We start from the raw sequence: 16986 nt of genomic DNA on the forward strand, positions 1-16986 counted from the left end.
TATTTTACTCATAGGGCATGCTGCTGCTGCTAAGTCGCTTCAGTCGTGTCCAACTCTGTGCAACCCCATAGACGGCAGCCCACCAGGCTCCCCTGTCCCTGGGATTCTCCAGGCCAGAACACTGGAGTGGGTTGCCATTTTCTTCTCCAATGCATGAAAGTGAAAAGGGAAAGTGAGGTCGCTCAGTCGTGTCCGACTCCCAGCGACCCCCATGGACTGCAGCCCACCAGGCTCCTCCTTCCATGGGATTTTCCAGGCAAGAGTACTGGAGTGGGGTGCCATTGCCTTCTCCGACTCATAGGGCGTATTTGCCTCTTATTCCATACAGTACTTAAGTAAACCAGTGCCACGGGTTGTTAAAATGATCTGTGTAGTTTAAGTTACTTTCCTGGAGGTCCAGTCATTAGGGCTCTGGGCTTTCACTGCAGGTTGTGGGTTTAATCCCTGGTCAGGGAATTAAGGTCCCATAGAACCTGTGGCATGGAAAAAAGAATTATCTATGAAGATGACCACTGCTCCAAGGATGGGGTCAAATTGCCTGCAGTCTTCAATTTGCCAGCAGTGTGTAGTTCAGAGTAGAGTGCACTGGGGGAGGGGAAAGGATAAAGGACATGATGCAAGATGAGGTAGGAAAGAAAAGGGTTGTATGGGTACAGATCACGCAGGTGGACCATGAGGACCTTGGATCTTATTCTGTGACAGTAAGCCACTGGAGCATGCTGAGCAGACGACTGGCATGCTCTGATTTACATTTTAAAATATGATTAGCTTGTTGCTGTGTGAATCATTATGAGAGAAGTATGGAGCAGGGCATATACCAAAGAGAATAGTGGGAAACACGGGCGCGCACATCCAGTGAAAGACACCAAAATGTTCGTAGGAACTTTATTCATAACAACTACAAACTGGACACAACCCAAATTTCCACCAACAGTAGAATGGATTCATAAACTGTGGTCTAAGTCACACGACAGAACACTACAGAGAGGTATTAATAAATGAATCACAACATGGATAACTCAGAGATACAATGCTGAGCAAGAGTACACAGAATTATTTACATGAAGCTTTAAAACAAACATATCTCTGGTGATAACGGTCAGAACAGTGGTTATCTGTGGCAGGCTGCGGGTGTGCATAGGCGGGCAGTGACCAGGGTGCTGGAAGCGTTCAGTGTCTTGATTTGGTTGATGGGTTCTAGGGTGCACATAAAAATCTACAAGGTGTGCACTAAGTCTTTGCATTTTACTGAAGGTAAATTTCACCGCAATTAAAAAGAAAAAATACTTTCAAAGAAATTTTGTAGAGAGAGAGAAATACAGCTATGTGTTAGTTGGTAGTATCGTCTTCCAAATATCTCTGCTTCTCTTCCAAGGCACGCGGAAGGATCACACTCCCTGGGCTTGGGGTGGCCATGGGATCTGCCCTGGCCAGTGAGAGTGCTTAAAGGGCCTGTAAGTGACTTGTCCTACTTTTTCATTTCCCTAAATGAGCAGCCACACCCTAGGTGATATCCGCTTGGTCAGCTCGAGCCCCAGAATGAGGACCATTTAGAGCATGGATCAGTGAACACTCTCTGAAGGCTCACATAGTGAACACTTTATGTTTTGTGGGCTGGACACTTTTTTCTGTAACTCCACAACTCTGCCAGGGTAGAGGAAAAGCAGTCATAGATAAGGCAGAAACAAATGGGCAAGGCTGTCTCCCAAGGAAATTTTATTTAGACAAACAGGCCATATGACACACCTCACCCACGGCCTTCAACCCCTGACTTAAGAGCACAGGCCCTCGCCAGACCACCAGAGAACAGCTGGGAATCATGGTTGTTACCGCACAGCAACCTAGCCCATTGATACAGAAATAGGTTCTGTTTTCAAAAAATCTAGAGTACTGAACACTGACTTAGTTGGCAGGCATTCTGGAAATTGCTGCTGGAGAACGGAAGAAGTAATTTCTACAGGGTAATGCCTGTTATGGAATGGAAGAATTCCCTGGAGAGAATCTGGAAGGCAGAGAATCTCTCTTTAAGACAAGGAAACAAAATATTTTATGGTAGCTGTTGGTCCCATTTGACAAAACAGACAGGAAAGAGATGAACTCAGAAAAGAGTTCATCAGTTTGCAAGCAGAAATACAAGGGGATAAAGAGAGTTCACAAACTCAAGTACTTATTGGGTAGGAAGAGGCGACGTCTCAATTACAGAGAGAGATAAAAATGAGAAATCCTTTATGTCAAAGGTTGAGTAAAACCCAGTTTTACAGCAAGGATCAAATCACTGGATGACAATCACACTTACTGTTAAAATCTCTGAATTAGTTAATGGGCCTCAGTCTAAAAGTCCAGTTAAGAGTGTAACACCAGTTAATCCCTTAAGCTGGAAAAAATGGCTCAGGGACAAAAGAGACGAAGGGTATGGCTCTTTCGCAACACCTGGAAGGCCAGGTGACCCAGAAAGTAAGTTCAGAGAGGCATGAGACCAAGAAAGCGAAGGAGCAGAGCAAATCCAAGCAGCATACACGGAGCGCACAGCACTTCCGGGTTACCCTCCTCAGGGAGGTGATGAGTGATGAGGACATTCTGCAAGTAGGAAAGCATGTGAACGGAGTATCTAGTGATCGTAAGGGCTGACTGGGTCCTTCTTCTAGTATTTTGTGAAATTTACTTACTTTAAAATCCCAGAAGAGCCAGAAACCATCTGTAAAGGAAAAGAGCAGGTGGTTTTCTCCCAGAGTTGATGCTTACAGAAGGAAAACAGATATTAACTCTTAAGCAGGTATTATCTTTTTCTGGTACCGAATGCAACTGAAGTATTGTTTTAGTCCACTACATAGTTGTCCAATCTTTCTCATCCAGGTTCCTTTGTAAGCCTGCCTTTAGCAATTAGAAAGAAAGAAAAAACGAAGACTTCTATTATCAAGGAGGTAAAGACAGTACTACATGGTGGATATATGAATATACTTCATGTTACTACTTCATGTTTACAAGGGCCAATTACAGTGTCTCCTCAACAACATTCACACAGTAAATATTTGAGCCACATGCCAAGCACTGAACTCAATTCTAGAAATACAATTCCCTAGTCACAAAGAACTTAGTTTCATTTCTTACTTGGCAATTGGTGGATAAGTTACCCAGCAAGCAGGTCATCGCAGAACTAGAGAAGGTCAAAGACTACGAAAGGGCTGCGAAGAGTAGAACAACAAATATTTACTCATCCAAATATTTACTGAAAAGCTAGGCACTGCGCTAAGCATTAGATGAACAGTGAGCAGGCATATACATGGTCCCCAGGCTTGCAAAGCTCACAGTGTAGCAAGGATCAACAAGAAGGATCAATGAAGTGTGCTGTGTGTGTGGCTGGGGAGAAACAGGGTATTTAGAGATGCATCGTAGGGGCACTTGGTCTAGAGGGAATGGATGAAGGCTTCCTGGAGAGGTGGCGTATGAACTGCACCTTTTCCTAAGAGCAGTGGGTGAAGCAGAGGAGTGACTGACCAGACTTCGGAGCAATCTGGCTGCAGCGTGACAAGGGATGACAACCAGACAAGGGGAGACGGAGGAGGCCACTGCTGTACTTTAGGTAGGCTGATGGCCTCAACCAGGAGAGTACACTGGAGAACTGAGGAATGTTTAGGCAACAGACTTCACAGAAAGGTTTGTGTGAGTGGATGTGATGGATGAAGAGGGAAAGGTCATGGAGACCTGAGTCTGGGGCTCGGGCTGTGCCAACTGGATGGTTGGCAGTGGTGGTGCCATTTACAGATAGAGGGACCAGGAGAGGAGGAGCAGTTTGGGGGGACAAGGTCAAGGACATGTGTGATGCCTATGAGACAGCAAAGTGGACTTGAGTTAGCAATTAGATACGGGAATCAGGGACGGTCAAGAAAGGAGACATTAAGTTGGAGTCATTTGCATACAGTTGGCAACTGAAGGGATGAAAGAAAAAAAAAAGATCAGCTAAGGAGATGATGTAAACAAGATAGCTTAAAACCAAATTAAAAATTCCCAAGGACACAGATGTTTAAGAGAAAGAGGTGCCTGCAAAGAAGATGGAGAACGAGTTCTTGGAGGTGGTCTCTCCCCAGAGCCAAACTAAGCAAGCATTTCGAGGAGGGCGGTCAGTGGTAGGAAGAGGCTTGGCATATTGACAAGGACTTGGGAAACTTGGTAGAGTGATCAGAGCACAATATGGGACAGCGGGAATACAGACAAATCTTTGAAGAAAACTAGTAGGAATGGGAGATACTGGGACACAAAAGTTTTTAAAAAAAATAGTACTTACTTTAACCATATTCACGGATATGACAGGACCAGTAACAGCTATATTATAAAAAGTAACTTGTAAAGACTGCCATGCAGTTACAGAATTACTTAGTACAGAAAACAGTAAAATACACACTTTTTTTTTTTAACAAACAAGGCTAATTTACATAGCAAATTCTCTATTGTTCAGGGTTAATTTAAAATTCTGGGCTTATATCTCCCCCAGTCAGTGACTACAGAACTAATTTTATGATCACCCTAAGGAAAACATATAATGGAAATTCACAAAATATACAAAACTTCAGCATTTGAGAAACTGGAGTTAGAAAGCAGAATCAGCTTCCAGGTCTTCCAATTATCCTTTCCATAAGGCACCTGCCAAGTGAATACTCCAAACTGCTGGAAAATTACCGGCAGATGTTTTTGTTTTTTTGTTTTTTTTAATCTGCTGTTTCTCCAGACGTTTAAGCTTACTCCCTGTTAACCCAAATCTTAACTTGACCATTCTCGCTAAGTATCTTAGTAATATAGAACACTTTCTTTTCTGCCCTAAACTAATTGTGTGTAATAAACCAGAGCCCTTTAATCTGGCTCAGTGCCAACTACTGATTTATAAATGCTGTTGTGAGCTACTAGAACCTATCGGGGCCTTGACTGTATCTTACCAGCCAAATCTGGAATGCTGGAATTAGTTTCCGCCATCAAATGTTATCAATTAGCCTAACTTGTCCTTCTAATTCTGCTTCTACCGGTAATTTGCCTTCTCCCTCAAAATCAGATGATGTACTCGGGTTGGGGGTGGTCTGCTGGAACTTTGGGAGGAGTAAGTTTATACTGTGCTGTGCTATCCTATGCACAAGGGGAGGGTGTCATTCATGCTCACAGGCCAGCAGAACTTCCTCCTAATGAATGTCACAATTAAAAACAGTCTCCTTTGTTTCCCTACATTCTAAAGGAGGGGATACTGTCTGATTGAGAACCACTGTCAAGATTTTGGTTCTATTTTGATTGCTCAGGCTTCAATTCCTTCTAAATTCTTGTTTATTCTGGTTCCTTGAATTTGCTGAATTAGTGACCATAGAGAAATGCAGTCCAAGAGTTAAGACAGGACTTGAGCACAAGTTTTCAAATGGTACTTGAGCGGATCTCTAAGTTGGGTCCTGTCCTTAAATCATTTCACATATTTGGCTTTACTATAAGATTTTTTAATGGTTGACATAAATTTGAAAATTACTGTTTTAGTCCAAAGCAGGTGCCTCACTAAAATATATGGAACTGCTACAATCAGTAAATAAAGCTGCTTCTGGAGAGTTAAAATATTTCCCCTTGTGCAGTCTTAAATACACAATGTGTGAGACAATGGCAAGTTAATAATAAATCCACTTAAAGTCACAAACAACATTCGATACATCACGTTAAAATAAAGGATTGCCTTTTAGCAGGATTTCTTTATAAAGCTGCAGCACCCAGGCCGATGGGACAAATAAGCTAAAATAGCTCACAGCTCGATCCTGCGATGCAAACATCTTCTGTTTCTCATCCTTTTCGACAGGGCTAAACTGTCTCGAGTACAAAGAATGACTAGTGGGCAGCCCCTAAGAGTCTATACTTACCACAGTCTTCTAACAGGCAAGCTCATAAAAACGGCACCCAACTGCGAAGCATTCACGGGAAACTGCCAAAAATCGGTTAGTCTGATTTCCAAACTGTAAAAGCCTCCTAAACTAGCAATTTAAAACAATTCTTGCTCCTCTGACTAAAACTTTACTCAACTTGAGTAAAATTTCCTAAGTAATATCATTATCACTACCATGGGGCAGGGGAAGGTGAGAGAGAGGAAATATGTCTAAAGTAAGTAAATATATTTACTTTAGACTCAGAAACATGTCTAAAAAAAATAGTCTCCAACATTTTGATAATCAGACAAACACCCCCACTGTATGTACGCTCCTCCTTTGCAGAAGCTTCTGCAGTTGCTATGTGAGTTTCTGCAAACTGGCTCAAACATATATTTAAGAAGCTGATACCTTCAGACTATACGCATCAGAATTGTAACACATTTTTGGTTAAAATAAGAGCAAAATTTCTTCAAGACACCTTAAAAACAGACTTCTGATTCAACTCCCATTTTAGTACTAAACTTCTTTAAAAACAATTTTATCAAAAAAGCAAAAGATAATGACTTTGCCATGAAATTCAGTTTTAGAAAAAAAAAAGGTGTCTGCAGGTGTCAGTCCCATGTTGCCTCTTGAGATGAAAAAAAAATGTCTAAAGCGTATCAATTGTGATCAATTTTGATGAAGAACATGGTGCCTTCCCACAATCCAAATTAGCACACTTGAAAGTCAAACAGATGTTTGCTTTTAGAACTGGATTCTTGTTGAGTGTTTCAATGTTGTACTACAAGAGTTTATGGATGGGATTCATTTCTTCCTCTCACAAGATCATCCCAGCGCGGCTCTATTTCAGTGGTGGCAATCCGAAACAGGGCGTGGAGGTGTTCGTCTGTCAAAGGCTGGCTCAAAGTGTGTTGGTTTCGAGTCAAATATGAAAAAGCCTTTTCACAGATTTTGCTGCTATCAAACAAGGATGCCACCTTACAGGCAACCCCTTTGATAATCGGGTAAGATTCTGCAGGCAGACCAGCATAGAACTGCCCTAAATCTTTGGTTCTGTATTCCTCCCAAAGGTTAGCACTTGCCTGAAGTTTTGTGAGTTCCACCCTTACTGAAATAGGTGCATATTCAGGTTTAAAGCTAAATGGATTAGCAAAAAGCTCTAAGTCCTTCTTAATGAACTTGAGGTCCTTGAAATGTCGCTCAAACTCTTTCTGTAGGCGACAGATCACCGCTCGATACCTCTCAAGATCGAGTACTTTTTCGTCTTCTTGAAGATTCTCTTTAAGCTCATCAACCACTTGGCTCAAGGAAGCAAAATGTGTCAGGTTTTTTTCCTCGACTTGTCTCTGAAGTAAATTCAGCTTCACTTCAAAGGCACAGATATGGTCAAAGGCGGCGGCAGCGAAGACTTTGCTCACTCTCAATAGTTCGCTGATTTCTCGAAGGTGATCCATAATATCCACCAGGAAGCCAAAGTCACAAAGCCATTCCTTGTCTGTGAAATGGACCGTCGTGGCTCCTATCGAGACCAAGAATGTTTCTATCTCTTTTCTTAAAGAAAATATTAGTTTCAAAGTCTTCCCTTTCCGAAGCCAGTTGTTCAGACAGCGTCCGTTAACCCTTTCACCGTGCTCTGATTCAGATTCAGTCAGTAAAGCCTGAAATTCCGGCCGCCTCACGCCTCTGGTCTTAATCAAAACTATCCATTCAGATACGGCATTTATGATCTGATTAACATCCACATCGTAGGAGCTCAACAGTTCCAAGTGAAGAAATCCTGAATAGTGGATCACATTCCAACAGTTGGGGCTTACAGCCTTTTCTCTCATGTATGACACCAGTCCTGAGTTCTCACCAATCATCCTCAGAGTGTGGGTCGTGGTCAGTCCAACCATGCGCTGCAGGCTAAGCCCGGCCGTCTGCAGGGCCTCAAGGATTGCCGCCATGAGGGCGCCAACACTGAAGTGATGAGTCAGGTTGATTATGGTCAGAAGCTCTTCGTGCACCTCCAAATCGTGGCCGACGCCGCGGACAAAGACCAGCAGGTAGTTCTCATAGGCCACAAAAGCCTGGTCGTCCAAGGCAAGGGAATAGGCTTTAAAGTCCTTGGCTCGGTTAAAAAGTTGACTGCGTAGATTCTGGTGAATGTCCAGGACCCTCTGCCGCGTGGTCTCTGGAGATAAATCGATGCCATCCATAATGCCTACGTGATCGGGCAGCACGTCTCTCAGCATTACCGCCATGCACCGGTGCACAAAGTCCCCCTCGCCCCAGCCGCAACCCTTCAAGGCCAAGAGGCGGGCGAGTCCCAGGCCTGCACGGGCTATTCTCTGCTCCGGAGTGAGCGGGGCGGCCTCCGGAAAGTCGCCGCGACGCAGACGCTCCACCAGCGCCGCGCGCTCGTCCTCCGTTACATACCGCTCGTAGTACTCGTGCTCGGCCTCGTAGTGCTGCTTGACGTCGAGTTCGCCCGTAGCTGCGACCAGGCGGCGACAGACCAGACACAGGGCGCCCTCGCCCTCCGGAGGCTCCACCACCAGGTACCGCTGGGTCCACTCGGCCCGGAACGCCCGAGACTCGTCGATTTCCATTTTGCTCCTCTTGGGCGTCATCCACATTTCACGGAGGCCACAGGAGATGGGCCGACCTCTGGGAGGCCGCAAGCAAAGGGGAGGAAAGAGCAGGAGAGGGGCCCCAAGCGCCTCCTCCGCTCTGCGCCAGATCACCCCAGCGGCGGACACCAACCTGGGGCACCCGCGCGTCCTTTCCTATTGGCTGGAGATTTCGTATTCCCTAGCCCCAGGCAGGAGCCAATAGAAAGAGTAGGCCGCGATTGCAAGCGCGCAGGCGCACATCTTTCTAGCTGCGAGGCGAACGGAAGCCGTGTTAGGGCGGGACTAAGAAACCGGAATCACGGACTTCACGGGCATTAGAGCTGCCCAATCAGTAGCTTCCTGGTCCGGAAGTGACGCTACAGCCCGAGGGTTAGGCTGGATTTCGTCAACAGGATTGAGGGAAGGACGTGGGCAAGAAACTGTATGGAGATTGGCTGGAGGTACTTCCAGTGAGCTTCACGCCGTGACCCGGGGATCGTCTGGCGCCAAAATGTCGCTTGTAGCGGGGGTTATCCGGCGGCTGGACGAGACAGTGGTGAACCGCATCGCGGCAGGGGAAGTTATCCAGCGGCCGGCTAATGCCATCAAGGAAATGATTGAGAACTGGTACGAAGGGAGTCAAGGCTTTCTCGAAGGCCACTACGTAACGGACCGCCGCTATGGATGGCGCGGACACGCCTCCCTGCCCTGAACCCAAGTGTGTGTGGTCGCGGCTGCAGAGGCCCAGGCTACCGTCTGCTCCCCTCACGTGTCTTCGAGCGGTCTCGCGAGACTTTAGGGTTGTTGGGGGAGCAAGGACAGTAAACCAGTATTTTAGCATCATTGTTTTAATGATGCTATTAACTAAGAAACCTTTTTAAACTGTATATGCAGAAGGTGCAAGTTTTTGAATGTCTAAAAGTTTTATAATTTAAATTTCTTTCTTCTTTCAAACGGTACCATGGGTTATCAGTTTCTTGCTTATTCCATAAGTCGTCCATCGACATTCAACGGTACAATTCACTTTGAGTTATATTCAAAATTAATTGTTGGGAGAGTTTAATTTGTGATTTTCCTATTACTGCCAGGTTAGTCCCCATTTAGAATTTTTTAAATTATTTTAATTGTAGGCTAATTACAATATTGTATTGGTTTTGCCATACATTGACATGAATCAGCCACGGGTGTACATGTATTCCCCATCCTGAACCCCCCTCCCACCTCCCTCCCCATCCCATCCTTCTGGGTCATCCCAGTGCACCAGCCTGAGCACCCTGTCTCATGCATCGAACCTGGACTGGTGTTACCTGTTTCACATGTGATTTATACATGTTTCAATGCTATTCTTTCAAATCACCCACTTAGGATTTTCCTACCCTTTTTGCGGAGTCACTTCGAAGATCCCTTATCTCTTGGGGGTATTCCGGGGATTCTGATGTTTAGAACTGTCACACAACCATTGTGGAGGGAAGAGGTTAAAAACGTGGAAAGAAGGTTAGATGTAAACTGTAAACTTCAAAAAGGGCAGAGGCTCCTAGTATACCTAAATGTGTCGGCTCCTTTGTGTTGAAATGCTTTGATTGATGTGGGGCTTCCCAGGTGGTCCAGTGGCTAAGATTCTGTCCTCCCAATGTAGGGGGCTGGGGTTCAATCCCTGGCCAGGGAACTAGATCCCACATGCTGCAACTAAAGATCCTGCGTGCTGCAATGAGACCTGGTGCAGCCAAATATTTAAAAAAAAAAAAAAATGCATTGATGTTAATACAATCCATACGTTAAAGGGAAAAAACAAGTTCCAGTTGGAAGGTTTGTAAAGGGATTGTTCTGAAAACATAAACAACCATGGGGATAATGAAAGAACAGTGGGTCAGAAAGAACCACCAGGACAAAGGAGGAGAATTCGAAAATGGACAGAAGAAGCAGGGAATCTGAGCATTGTCTCTCCTTATGACTTTACTTATATAGTTGGCAAATGGGGGCTTTTGTTTCTCCAGTTTTAGAATTAACTAACGGAGCAATTGAAGTGTGTTAAGGTACCATTCAGGAACACCACACATATTAGATCACTGGCTTACAGTTCTCCAAGAAATTTTGTATGGCGTCTAGCTGTGCTGTTTTTAATACACAAGTCGAGATGGCTAAATGCAACTTCAATTCAGGGACTCCTGAGAAAGTTCTTTGATATTTAAGTAACTTATTATCTTATTTCTGAATAAATAATTATCTTCCTAAAGAGGAGGTAAGTTCTTTTTCTCATGCAGCCCCAGGCTGATTTCTTTTCTCTCTCTCTAGATGTTCTATGCTTGTAGGCTTTTCTTTGAAGGGGTAATAAGGTGTATTTAATTTTCTGCAGCACCATTTTTTTCTTTCTCCCAACATATATTTTCATAAAGAGGCTAGTGGAGAAAAACTTACAGAATTTTTTCCTTAGTGACATTTTATAAGGGTCATGTAGGGTCCTGGGGCTGAATAAAGTTTGAGTAACAGATGGTAGAATTAGTTTAGAACTAAAGGAGCAGAAATGTTGCTGAATGTCCTATTGGAAGTGATGGTTGCCCCCTCTGCCCCTCTCTTCTTTCCTTCCCTCTCTCACAACATGTAAGCTGATAACATTGTGGTCTCAGAGTCTTTAAGACAAAAGAAAAACACATTCATCAGTCTTGTATTTGAAATTTATTCTTATGCCTTGATTCATTTTAAAATACGTGCATTGGAATAACTGCAGAGTGATCAATTACTATTTTTTTGTTTGATTTGCCAGTTTAGATGCAAAATCCACAAGTATTCAAGTGGTCGTTAAAGAGGGAGGCCTGAAGTTGATTCAGATTCAAGACAATGGCACTGGGATCAGGGTGAGTAAAACCTCAGAGCAGCAGGATGTTTGTGTGCTTCTTGTGTTGCATCTGCGGGAAGTGGTGGACCTTTGCCCTGTTCTGGAAACTTCAGGCTTTTATGGGTGGGATTGTTTGAGAACTTCAACAATAAATATTTATTGAATACCTATTCCATGCCGGGCAGCGTTCAGGAGAGTAAGGAGGTCAGGGATGGAGTCATGAGGCCGTTTAAAGGTTGAGTGTTCTGAGCATAGAGAACAATACACACAAAGACCGCAAAATGGGAGCTTGCCTGACATGCTGAAGAACTAGCAAGGAGCTTGGGGTGTCTAGGACGGGGTGGTGGGGGCACTGGCAGAGTAGCAGGAGGTGAGGCCTGAAGGGGAAGCAGGCTGAGCATGCAGGAACTTGTGGGATGCTGTACAATCTTTGGCTTTTACTCTGGATGAGGAGGGACATGATTAGAACATTTTGGGCCAAGAGGTAATGTAACATGGTTTGGCAAGTTTTATAAGAACTCTTCTGTCTGCAGTGTGGAAAATAGACTGTAGCAGGACAGGACAGAAGCAGTGGTATTCTTTGTTGATGATGATCAACAAAGCTCTCAGAATTTGCTGGTGTAGGGAGTAAGAGAGAGGAGCCAAGAATGCCTTCAAGGTTTTGGCCTGTGCAAATAGAAAAAGAAGCTGCCATTTACTGATGGGAAGGCTGTGAAACAGGCGGATTTGGGAAGATCAGAAATTCATTTGGGGGTATGTTAAATTTAAGATGTCTGTCATTTGGATCCATGAGTGAGTTTGGAGTGCAAAGTACAGGTTTGCTCTGGAGATAAAAATTTGGTGTAGTGCATTTAATGGTATTAAAAGCCGTGAGACTCACACGAAGAGACACTTGACATGATTAATCATTAGGGAAATAGAAATAAAAACTTCAGTGAGATCCCACTTGACATCAATTAGGATGTTTGTTATAATTAATTAGTTACTAAAAAGATTGTCACCATATCCTGCCTGCCATGTGCTTCATACAGTGGGGTGTCACTCCAGGACCTTTCTTCAGATGTGTAAGCTCCCTCATCCATTAAACCTTTGATGTCTCAAAAAGGAAATATTGGCAAGGATGTTGATACTTTGGAGCTCTTGTACATTGCTGGTGGGAGTATCAAATAGTGCAGCCACTGTGGAAGAAAATTAAACAATTGCCATATGATCCAGAAATTCCACTTCTGGGTTTATACCCAAAAGAGTTGAAAGCAAGGTCTTAAAGAGACTTGCACACTCATGTTCATAGCAACATATTCATGATATTCCAAAAGTGGAGGCGACAGATGAGTGGATAAACAATATATGATAAATACATAGAATGGAATGTTATTCATCCTTAGAAAGGAGTGAATTTTTGACAAATGCTAGTACATGGATGAACCCTAAAGACAGGATGCTAAGTGGAATTAGCCAGTCACAAAAGGACAAATACTGTTTGTTTCCACTTATATGGCATACCTAGTGTAGTTAAATCTTTAGAATCAGAAAGTAGAATGGTGGTTCCCAGGGACTTGGGGGAGGGGGAAATGGAGAGCTTTTGTTTAATGGGTACAGTTTCCATTTGGGGAGATTTCAGAGTTCTGGACATGGAAGTTGGTGATGGTTGCACAATATTGTGAATGTACTTCATACACCTAGAGAGGGTTAAAGCGGTAAATTTTGTTAATTATTTTTACTGCAATTAAATATATCTGTAAATTTTTAATAAAGGAGTTTCCTAATACAGTAATAATTTTTGTACAATCTGTGAGCCTGCATGAGATCATCGAGAGAGTGAGTGTAGACAGAGCGGAGGTCTAGGGATGGAATTGTGGATTATCCGCTGTCAGGGGAGCCGAGACAGAAGCAGCAGGCCAGGCTGAGACCCAGGTGAGTGAAGAGGAGGGAATGCCAGGGCCTCGTGGAATTCTGGAGCCCAGAGAGGAGGCTCCTGCTGAGTTAGAACTCTTCTCCCAAGAGCATTTTCTTCCTGGAGTCAGTCCAGAAAAGGGAAATTCAGAAAGACTGGGAAAAACGAGTAACATAATTATTTACTTGTTTCTTTGCACCTTGTAGAAAGAAGATCTTGAGATTGTGTGTGAGAGGTTCACCACAAGTAAACTGCAGTCCTTTGAGGATTTAGCTCATATTTCTACCTATGGCTTTCGGGGTGAGGTAAGCTGAGGATGAAAGCAGAGTGTAAATATCCTCCTATGATAACATTTCTGCCGTTTGGCAGCCTGTGTTTCTCAACAGGTCAGTAAGGTATCACACTTTTTACTCGTTCAGTTCAGTTCAGTCACTCAGTCATGTCCGACTCTTTGCAACCCCATGGACTGCAGCACGCCAGGCTTCCCTGTCCATCACCAACTCCCAGAGTTTGCTCAAATTCGTGTCCATTGAGTCGGTGATGCCATCCAACCATCTCATCCTCTGTCATCCCCTTCTCTTCCTGCCTTCAATCTTTCTCAGTATCAGTGTCTTTTCTTATGAGTCAGCTCTTCACATCAGGTGGCCAGAGTATTGGAGCTTCAGCCTCAGCATCAGTCCCTCCAGTGAACACCCAGGGCTGATCTCCTTCAGAATGGACTGGTTGGATCTCCTTGCAGTCCAAGGGACTCTCAAGAGTCTTCTCCAACACCACAGATCAAAAGCATCAGTTCTTTGGCGCTCAGCTTTCTTTATGGTCCAGCTGTCACATCCATACAGGACCACTGGGAAAACCATAGCTTTGACTAGATGGACGTTTGTTGGCAAAGGAATGTCTCTGCTTTTTAATATTATGTATCTCCAGAGACACCCAAGTCTCTTGATGGAAGAAGACTGTACCACTTACCAAGTTTTCTTGTCCCAAATCAGATGTGAATCTCAGGCAATACTTAGATCTGAGTACCAGTATACCAAAAGTACAGGGAGAGAGGGAGCATGGTACAGGGGCTGAGACTGGGAAATCACGTGATAAAAAACTTGTTTCCTATAAAGTGAACTGCACAGGGGAAGAAAGGCCAAGAAGGGAGCAAGAATCAGAGGTTAGGGGGATTTAAGAGGCATATGAGCCAGCTCCAACGTGTGGGTATTACTTGGATCCTGATTTGCACAAACTAAAATTGTTTTGAGACAGGTAATTGAACTCAGATTGATTATTTGATTTTATTGAGAAATTACTGTTAATTTTCATGATATAAAAAGTTTCATGGGGTTTTTATTTTTTGAGTCCTAATCTTTTAAGTTATATTCTGATGTATCTATAAATGAAATTATATGGCCTATCATGGGAACGTATGATATAGAAAATGGATAAAAATACTTTTAAGACTAAAATAACTTATATTTTTATGACAATACTCTGTGAATATAAAGATATCATTCAGTATATGTAGGACTACATAAATTATAATGGCTACATACTGTTCTATTACTTACTTGTCCTGTAGTCTATTTAAAGGTTTCCTGTTGAACGTTTATGCTCTGTGCCATTTCTTTCATGCCTAATGCTCTGGTGAACATTCACATGTACAGTGTGTTTTGTTCAGTTAATTTTCTTAGGATAAATTTATAGATAGAATGTTTGTGAGTAAAAATACGCATACATTTCCAGTAACTTATATTAGCTTCCTATTGCTGCTCCCCTAAATGACCACAATCTTAGTGGTTTAAAACAGTACATGTTTGTTATCTTACGGTTCTAGACGTAGGGGACATGGGTATCACTATGCTAAAATCCAGGTGTTGGCCGGGCAGTGTTCCAGCTGTATTCTGGGGGCTTTGGGGTACCAGAGAAACTGTTTGGGGGTAGTTATTTGCGGGGATGAGAGTGAAGGGAAGGGAAGGGAATGGAGCCAATTATTTTTCATTTTAAGCCTTTTTATAGTTTTTAAATTTTTTATCATGTGAATGTATTTTTACTTTGATTTTTTTCTTTTTTTTAATTAAAAGGCAGCTTTTTATGACCCAGTTGCCACAATTCAGATCAAATCCAGGTGGTCTGAAGCACCCTCCAGCTCACAGTGAGCTCCAAGTTGTTCCAGGAAGGAGTAGCATCAGACTGTGAACCTTGAGGTTCCCCTGACTTCAAGTAGGTCTCACGTCAGCCCTGGCAAAGCAGTTTCATTCTGACTTTGCAACTTCCCAAGTCAGTTCCTAAGCCCAAGGCCTTCTGTAGCCTTAGCCCAGTTGTAGGGTATCTTTGGGGTTGTGATTAAACAGGGAAGATTTACTGAGGGATTGCTATGTGCCATCCATGTTTTCAGCCCTTTGTATGTATTAACCGTTTCACACTTGACAACTCTGAAAGAGTAGGTTCTATTATTATTGTCCTGTTTGACATACTGGGAAACTAACACTCAGACTTTAAGAAGTGTGGCTGGAGTGCACAGCTGGAAAGTGGCAGAATGGGGAACTGAGCCCTGGCAGTTTGACTCCAGAGTCTGTGCGGTTATCCTCTTACCTCAGTGCCTGTACAAAGGCCCCTGAAGCAGCTGGATCATCTGCCAGTGGCTTGCTTTCTTCATGGTGTTGGGTAGTGTTGTAGTTTTGGATGTATTTCATGTCCTTCATTATCCAAATCTCGAAATCATTAAAAAAAAAAAGTCTCAAAATCGTTTACATATTTAATAATGAAAATTAGGACTTCTCTATACCTCAGATGGTAAAGAATCTGCCTGCAATGAAGGAGACCTGGGTTTGATTCCTGGGTCAGGAAGATTCTGGAGAAGGGATTGGCAACCTACTCCAGTATTCTTGCCTGGAGAATCCTGTGGACAGAGGAGCCTGGCGGGCTATAGTCCTTGGAGTCACAAAGAGTCAGACTGAACTGGGTGGAAATTAGCTCATCACAATTCACCAGGAAAGTCCAGCTAGGACCTGGTAATCTCTGAGCCTGAGCCATGGTCCTTGTTAATGAACTGAAGCTGCCACCACTGTATTTACTGTTTGTGCAGATGTTGTCACATATCAAAATGCTTAGGTTGTGTTTTTTTATGCTGTGATGTCCTGTGAAAGGAGATACAGGTTCCAAAGGAAGGGCCAGTGAATCAATCTTGATTTTCAGGGGGAAAAATAGTCATTTAAAAAAAAATTTGTTTTGTCTTAACTGCATAATTAAGAATTTTTATTTCTAAACATAAAATTGCTTACAGAAAACAGTTTTGAATACAGTTTACAACACTGTCAATTTGGAGTGATTCCATTATCCTATTTCTGAAGGTAGCTTTAAAATTGTTAGAAGACAAGTCATTGAGAATATTAAATATGCCTATAACTCTACACCTGAACACAGTTGCTGTTAACATTAATTCTTGGTTGTGTTTTCTTTTAGGACTTTTATATGTATATATTTTTTCCCCTTTTGTTCTAGTAATTGTGCTGTAGATTCCGTTTGATAGCTTCCTTTTTTTTTTTAACCTGTCATCAAATGAGTGAGCAGAGTGCTCGTTGTTGCCATTTGTTAATACAAAACAGAAGAGGCAATTTAGGGAACTTCTCCCTTAATGCGAGATGGGGGTGACCCAGGAGTGGGCGTTTCTTTCACTCCATGTCCTTTGCTTCCTTAGGCTCTGGCCAGCATAAGCCACGTGGCTCACGTCACCATTACAACCAAAACGGCTGACGGGAAGTGTGCATACAGGTATAGTGCTGGCCTCTGCTTAGCGTA

The 16986-nt window shown here is 43.2% G+C and overlaps 2 protein-coding genes across 9 annotated transcripts in view; one reads left to right on the forward strand and one right to left on the reverse strand.

The window, feature by feature from the left end:
* Positions 1 to 869: 869 nt before the first annotated feature.
* EPM2AIP1 (EPM2A interacting protein 1) lies at positions 870 to 8677 on the reverse strand. Its single transcript, XM_027522959.1, has one exon. The coding sequence runs from the start codon at positions 8498 to 8500 to the stop codon at positions 6674 to 6676; it is 1827 nt and encodes a 608-aa protein (XP_027378760.1). The 5' UTR covers positions 8501 to 8677; the 3' UTR covers positions 870 to 6673.
* A 149-nt stretch (positions 8678 to 8826) lies between these two features.
* MLH1 (mutL homolog 1) overlaps positions 8827 to 16986 on the forward strand; it is a 93280-nt gene continuing 85120 nt past the window's right edge. For 2 of the 8 annotated variants that reach the window (XM_027522931.1, XM_027522932.1), the window contains exons 1-5: positions 9042 to 9103; positions 11238 to 11328; positions 13410 to 13508; positions 15270 to 15408; positions 16886 to 16959. Coding sequence is in view for 2 of the 8 variants with exons in the window: in XM_027522925.1 (XP_027378726.1) it covers positions 8988 to 9103; positions 11238 to 11328; positions 13410 to 13508; positions 16886 to 16959 (380 nt within the window). In the remaining 6 variants the exon portion in view is untranslated. Of the gene's footprint in view, positions 9565 to 11237; positions 11329 to 13409; positions 13509 to 15269; positions 15409 to 16885; positions 16960 to 16986 lie in introns of all 8 variants that reach the window. The other 6 variants (XM_027522925.1, XM_027522929.1, XM_027522926.1 and 3 more) reach the window with 6 other exon arrangements.

Source organism: Bos indicus x Bos taurus, chromosome 22 (genome assembly GCF_003369695.1).
Source record: "Bos indicus x Bos taurus breed Angus x Brahman F1 hybrid chromosome 22, Bos_hybrid_MaternalHap_v2.0, whole genome shotgun sequence".
Lineage (NCBI taxonomy): Eukaryota > Metazoa > Chordata > Mammalia > Artiodactyla > Bovidae > Bos > Bos indicus x Bos taurus.

What these genes read in the sequence shown, in the direction of transcription:
- EPM2AIP1 (XM_027522959.1), bottom strand. Translation starts at nt 8,500, where the DNA reads ATGTGGATGACGCCCAAGAGGAGCAAAATGGAAATCGACGAGTCTCGG.